Source organism: Branchiostoma floridae, chromosome 7, assembly GCF_000003815.2.
Source record: "Branchiostoma floridae strain S238N-H82 chromosome 7, Bfl_VNyyK, whole genome shotgun sequence".
Lineage (NCBI taxonomy): Eukaryota > Metazoa > Chordata > Leptocardii > Amphioxiformes > Branchiostomatidae > Branchiostoma > Branchiostoma floridae.
In genome coordinates, this window is record NC_049985.1 from 5,051,005 (window position 1) to 5,058,364 (window position 7,360).

General features: G+C 41.3%; 1 protein-coding gene across 2 annotated transcripts in view; it reads left to right on the plus strand.

Moving 5' to 3' along the window:
* The window catches only part of LOC118419535 (ubiquitin-protein ligase E3A-like), a 14,139-nt gene extending 10,417 nt beyond the window's left edge, over nt 1–3,722 (plus strand). For both annotated transcript variants that reach the window (XM_035825965.1, XM_035825966.1), the window contains 4 exons: nt 864–1,019; nt 1,297–1,370; nt 1,731–1,874; nt 2,177–3,722. In XM_035825965.1, the coding sequence (XP_035681858.1) occupies nt 864–1,019; nt 1,297–1,370; nt 1,731–1,874; nt 2,177–2,297 (495 nt within the window). In that variant the 3' untranslated portion in view covers nt 2,298–3,722. The remainder of the gene's footprint in view (nt 1–863; nt 1,020–1,296; nt 1,371–1,730; nt 1,875–2,176) is intronic.
* Nucleotides 3,723–7,360: the final 3,638 nt, after the last annotated feature.

A 7,360-nucleotide genomic window follows, 5' to 3' on the forward strand; every position in this document is an offset into this window, starting at 1 on the left:
ACATACAGGGAGGGGAATCGTAGGTAGACAAGGTATTAAACGAAGCTGCTTCCAATGACAAAGGTATAATGAACCGCTCTAGCCGAGTCCTGCATGAGATAATTAGGTGATAATTAGGTGTAACAAGGGTGATGTCCGAATAGGCAGGCATATGAGAAAATTTGGGTCGGATGAGCGGACATGGGCGGGACATGCACTGGGATGGCCAGGCACATATGCAGGCATTATCGGCCTCCATATGTCCCGCACACTAATAGTTGTGAATCTCCGGGTCATATGCAGGTCCGTCTATACCAAGTGAACGGACGGCATATTCCCGTTATCGGCCACATATTTTGAATATCTGGGTTTATATACAGGAGTATTCGACCCAGATATTCGCTTTTTCGCGCAGTGTGAGGCTCAGAAATGGTTTCTTTTTTACTTATTTAACTATTTATTTATTGTTATGGCTGTTCAACACACACAGTCAAGGCTGCCCAACTAGCCTGTGGCTGTTACAAAGGGCTAGCCTTGGTGACAAAGACAATACGAATGGAACTTGACATGGACAGGATAATAATCAAGCATGTAGTGTTTGTGTGGTGGTGTGCATTCATAGTTATGTGAAAAAGGTAGAGTGACAGAAAGTGAGTGGGATGATGGTGTCACTGCAAAGGCCAGACATGTGGGAGTGACAGGAAGTAGAGTTAAGGTGATAGAACTTGTCATTATATTTATCAGAAAGATATAGCCACTCAATGGTCAATGGAAAAGGCTACTAACTCACAGGAGGTTTTGTTTTTGGTTCATCCACTTGTGTTTTTGCAGTTATATACCTTCTAAACCTCATAGCTTTCATTGTTGTATGGTGCCTGCTGCAGGAATATGTGGACCTGTATGCAGACTACATCCTGAACAAGTCCGTAGAGAAGCAGTTCAACGCCTTCCGGCAGGGATTCCACATGGTGACGGACGAGTCCCCACTGGAAGAGTTCTTCCGTCCCGAGGAGATAGAACTGCTCATCTGTGGCTGTCCGGTAGGTGCAGTGATGTTAGGAGTTGTGGAAAACTTTGTCATACTGTGAATCCTGAGATGTTTCCAGTGGTTTTGCTTTTGTCAAGGAAAATAATTTCTTGAACATACAAATACATGTTTGTAGTTCATGTACTATATGAAACAGCAGTTGAGAAAAACAGCAAAATGTGATCAACAATGAAAATTTGGAGGTTAAGGCTTATCCCATTCAAAGTGTCACTGTTTGAAGGATAGTCTATTAACTCTATTCATATGTGACTGTGTGTTATTCCCCACAGGACTTTGATTTCAAGGCCCTGGAAGAGAGCACTGACTATGACGGAGGCTTCACTAGAGACTCCCAAACTGTGAAGTAAGGAAGTGTCTACATTTTAACATCAGCATGCCTGATTTTACATTTAGAATATTTGTTGTACATTTTTCTCCTTGTTTTTGTATGTCAGCTGACTTTTTCTTGGTTGATGACAAGTCTCTACAGAAATGTATTGTGTATCATGATCATAGATTAAATACACAATAAGAGGAAGTCTCAGAATTTCCCACTTTTCTTCTTCTACGGGCAATAAACACTTTGGATTACTCTTGGTACTCAGATAGCTGGAAATTCAGTAAAATTTCGTGAGTTGGAGAATAGTTTATTCTTCTCATTATGCAATTTACCAACACAGATGAATTTCCTGCTAATATAAGGATGTCATCTTGTTTTCCGTAGGGACTTCTGGGAGCTTGTGCACGGGTTCAGTGAAGATGAGAAGAAGCAGTTACTGATGTTTGCTACCGGCAGCGACAGAGTCCCTGTGGGGGGGCTGTCCAAACTCAAACTGGTCATCGCCAGGAACGGGCCAGATTCGGACAGGTGGGTTTAACTTTACTTTGGTACCAGATTTGTAATGATTATGGAGTTATGTAGTAGCAGGGCTCAAAATACCACCTGCATATGCAGGTTAGTGTAGGTAAAATTTGAGCTGTGCAGGTATTTCTGATGTCCACCTGCACCTAACCTGCACTGGTCCATGTACTGGGATTATATATACATGTATGCTGTAGGTGTATTATGGATTTTTGTCAAGTCTCTGAGCAAGTTTATCTCAAAGTTAACACTCTGTGATATTAAATCAATTCTCAGTATCTAATCCCAGGTTGTGTGTTTTCCCCCAGACTGCCCACCTCCCACACCTGCTTCAACGTGCTGTTACTCCCAGAGTACTCCAGTAAGGACAAGTTAAAGGAACGGCTGCTCAAGGCCATCACTCACGCCAAGGGCTTCGGCATGCTGTGAACCAACCAGCCAACCATCCACGGCGTAACGTAGCGCGTCCGTCTGATAGCAATGTGGGGCTAGTCTTGCAAATTTGTCGGAAATCTGAACTATCTCCGCTCAACGTGTCCAGATCCGAGCCAGAGTAGGCGATTGTTAGATCACCAAGAAGAGAGAAAAATTATGAGAGATGTATTGCAAAAAAGTCTTTATATGCCAGATTAAATGACAGAAATTCATTCAATTCATGCACAGAAACGTAACGTTATCAATATTAGGGGCGGCACCTGGGCTTGTACAATATAGTAACTGTCATTGTTTTCATGTGTTATGCTAGGCCAGTCAAACCAACTCAGTTTGTTGCCAGAACCATTTTGGTGTCAGTTCTTGATTGAAAGAAGAAAGGAAGATGACATGTATTTAGCGCAATGCACATGATGCCAAATGCCTCCCGTAAAGACAGTGAAAGCTTATGTGTTGTTTTTTCTACTGTAGAAATGGCTAATACATTTCTGCTTGTGTTAGCATCAATAGCCACTGCACAGCTACGGCAGCAATTTGTGCGTAGCTACATCACAAGTCAGGAGGGGATTTTCTCTCAGTTGACTGAAATATAGTAAGATTCTACAGAATAATGCTGCGCTGTGATGTTGTGAGCTGAAAATGACAGCCGTGACGCTTCAAGAACAGCCACACACCTTTGTCCAGTCAGCACCAAACAAAAACATATCCCAGAATTCTACTTGGGATTCAAAATGTCCCTGAATCCAGGAACAGGGGGTCTCAGATGAAATGCACCATGACTGTACAGAAATTCCAACAAATTCCATATGAATGGTGTTATATATACGTGATTGCAACCATTGTATCCTGATGAGTCAGCTAAGCAAAAAAAAATTTTTAGTTCAACAACAGCATCCATGTTTATTGCATGATACATAAGAACAAACCTTATCTAAAAAATCCCATCAAAATATTTAATAATCAGTGAACTTGTTCTTTGCTCTATCTTTACAAGCATATAGGTTGTGTCATTAGAGTTTACACTATCTGAGGCTTTAGTGCAAATGGCAGTGCTATATGAATCAAATGTGCCTTTATACTGCGTAACATTGATGTTAGGTTTCCAACATGGAGTCTCTTTATCAATGATATATATATAATTCAGCTGGGCTGTGGCACCTATCGTAAAGGCAGCTGGCTTGGTGGATTATCTAAAGATTACTATGATTTAAATTTAGGTCGTTAAGAACAACATGCAAGGACATTTACAGCGCGAGGTGCCACCCGTACGTGATTGTTGAGAGCTGCTTTGTTAGAGTACGAGATCTGGTACCATGATTTCCATGCAGTAAGGCACTGCTTGTTTACTGACTTGGTCCAATTCTGACTGTGGAACCACAAAATGGCCCTTGTAATCACCAGGGAATAAATGAGACTAGTGGACTTCTGTCGTGGTCTGATTTTTTTCCTTGACAAGATGAAAAAAAAGTTTGTAAATGCAACATTAGATAATACCATGTCATATGCAATCTTTACACAAGTAAGCTTACTCTATGTTGGACACCATCCACAAGGAAATGGTATCCATCCCTGTTGCTGAACATCATCCACAGACAGGCACATGTACCTGGTACTGAACACCATCTACACAAATGTAAGTATACAGTCATACCTTGGTGCTGAACACTGTCCACACAAAGGCAAACATACCTGTCCATGGTGCTGAACACCCTCAACACAAAGGTAAAACATACACTAATGCCTGTCCCTGGTGCTGAACATGATCTAACTTGTTGCTGAATGCCATATACACAAAGGTAAGCTTACAGTCATGTCTACCCTTGGTGCTGAACACACAGTCCTGTCCCTGGAGATGAACTCAATAAATGCTTAGATAAACATACCTGTCCCTGATGCTGAACATCATCTACACAAGGGTAAACATACTGAACACCATCCATAGACACATAAAAACTTGTGCCTTTGGTGTAGAACACCACATACACACCTGTCCTTGGTGCTGAACCTCTTGAAATACAGGTTGCTGGGCACCTTTAAAGTTGATAGATCACACATATACACTTCCGTATGTTCCTTGGTTTACATCACAGTCAGCTTACAATGATCACATAAAAAAGTACCTACCAGCGCTCATATCACACAGCATCAACAGCTATTGACTCCTGGATGGCACGGTCATTGAGTTGGTAATGTTACCGTTTGGGAGGGCACTAATTGTTTTAGGCATCATAAAAATGTTACCACACAGTGCTGAATTGTACAGCACAATAGTATAATGTAACATGGTGTAATGGACTACAGGGAAGAAACAGATACATGCTTGTGTGTAGATGGTGTTCAGCATCAGCAAAATGTGTGTTTGCCCGTGTGTAGATAGTGATTAGCACAAAGGACAGGTCATTTTGCCTCTATGTTCAGCACCAGGGTGTTCAGGTTCGGGGGGTAAAGATGATGTTGAAAACCGACCACAAATCGTTGTATTTCTTGTGATGATTGCTAGTCTTAATGCTAGATGACGCTTTTGATCCACTAGCATGAACTCGATGCAGCCGTTGACTGGCAATGCCTGCAGTTCTAGGTAGGGATGCTAGGAGACGTTTTTGTCATAAATATAAATCTGTTATAGCAGAGGCAACTTTATAATTTACCTTGTTCATTGGTTGTGACTTAATCACTTGGCAACCAAGAATCAAGTCCAGCATACAATCAATAATTTCGAATTTGTCAGTCTAGCTTTAATAACACCGGCTGTCCACACTCTCACATCTGTCCTTGGTGCTGGGCATTATCAGCATACAAAGCATAGCTGTCCGCAGTGCTGAACACAATCCTCACACGGGCAAACATTCCTGTCCCTGGCGCTGAATACCTGTTAATGCACTGTCCTCAACACAGGTCTGTTCCTAGTGCTGAACACCATCCACACATGGACAAACATTCCTGTCCCTGGTGCTGAACACTTGTTCATACGCAGGACTCAACACAGGCCTGTTCCTAGTGCGGAACATCTATGGCAATGCCTTCGTCCAGGAGCGTCATTCAGTGAATCTTATGGGCACTGCAAGAGTAGGTCTCTTGTACACAGAATCACCTACTAGTTTGTGTATTAGCCTATGCTGCCAAGGAAGAAGTTGTGCTTTCTTCTGACCAGTACTTTATAAGTTACTTTTGTTTGTTAGTGCTGAAAAATCATGAATCTGCTTTACGTATCAAAAACAAGTAGGCTTACTGGGAACCTTATGGGAGCCCATCAACTGATACATTTGCACATGCTTTCCTAACGAAAATCAATACTATCATAAATCAATTATTGAATTATGTTTTGAAATATTTATAGGGGCTTAGAAGCTCCACAAACACAGCTTACCCGTAGGACGAATCTGTACTGGCAATCAACGTTATGCTTCGGGGATTAGGGCTGTGACGTCATTGGGTTTAACCAGACGATAATTTTTGATTTTGATTCCATTTCAAAAAGCAACCTTATCAGATTGTCCCATTAGCACTACAAAATTCTATTACTAACAGAGAAACTGCTACTTCCTTATATATTTCATGTTGTTTTTCACATATTATCTTTGATACTTTTGTACAAAAATCCGAAATACTTCAAAAACATTTATGGTCGAACGCCTGTAGTTATCTTTAATTTGGTCCCAAACTCATAACGCGGTAAATATAGTCAATGTAAATGTTTTCAGATTAATCAAAATATACATTCTTTCCAAGCATAACTAATTAACTTTCCTGCTAAAACATAAGTTTGCCGCCGGAGGTTGATATGAAATTTCCTGGTTCGAAGCGCTCACTAAAAGTGGCTCTCATGTCTGGCCAAGGGTCACTTCCCGTTAGAAATGATTAAGCTCCTGAGTCCAGTTTATGCAAATATTGACCTGACCTACATGTGCATGACAACGGAGCATACATGTAGTCATAGAATACAAGACGAGTTAACTTTGGGCAATGCAATGGGCGACCCTCTTTCTTCAGGTGTCTAGTTTTTTTATTGATCCAAAACAACCAAGCAAGGGTAGTATGTATTAGATTGGTTCTTTTGCATCCATGGGCAGCACTTAGGTTGTAGACATCCCTTAGGGAAATAAAGTAATTAGACCCCAAAGAAAGAAGATAACGCATTCGGCATTGTCCTGTATTCTATGTATGCTTCGTAGCATGTAATAGATAAATGGACATACTACAGAAGTGAAGCGTGCAGAAGAAACGAGGTGCGACCAGTCCACACTAATGCCATTAGTCTCCGCCAGGCCTCTCTTGTGGTTGAATAAATATTAGAAATTGGTCCCACGGGAGTAAAACTGGACATTATCTGATCAGCTAAATCCACTGGATAATAATTCACTCTATTTGGGTCATTTGCTTTATTTGTTTACAACCGCCTAAGCATGATGATGGATTCCACGAAAGAAGACGGAAAGACACATAAACAAAATAGCTGAAGTTGTGAAAACCTGTGTGCTATGGTAAAACTCAGATAGTATCTCCCTGAGATGACATAGTCATTGCAAACTTACAGTAAAGTCTTGTGAAAAACATTAATTTTGCAAATAATGACATTGACTTGTGATTTCTGTGGTTTCCTCTTTTCTCTCCTTCCAAGTTCCATGATATATCGTCAACAGACCCCTCAATACTCTCCACGGTGAGAGGTCGATTAGGAATATAGTGACCTTCTTATCAAATATGCCCCGTTTTCTGACAGCCAATCAACATGATTGTGGCCGACTGTCAGAAAACGGGACAGAGGCCATGAGAGGAAGGTCACAATCTTCACAATCAGCCGCTGCCTGCAGAGTAGGGACATCCCACGCCCAAAGACAAAGCGAGGTTGTTCGCCTGTCACTGTCACACACAGGAACTGGGAAGACCCGGATGTTGCTCGTGCATCTGCCTTTATTTTGGGTCATACCACATGCCACAACACCCCTTCTGTGAGCTTTACATTTTCAAATCATCATGATTCTTTTCTACGAGTAATGTTACCTTTATTATTTGTTTTAAATGTGTCAAAGAGGTTCTAAAGTAGGTAACCTTACGGTAGG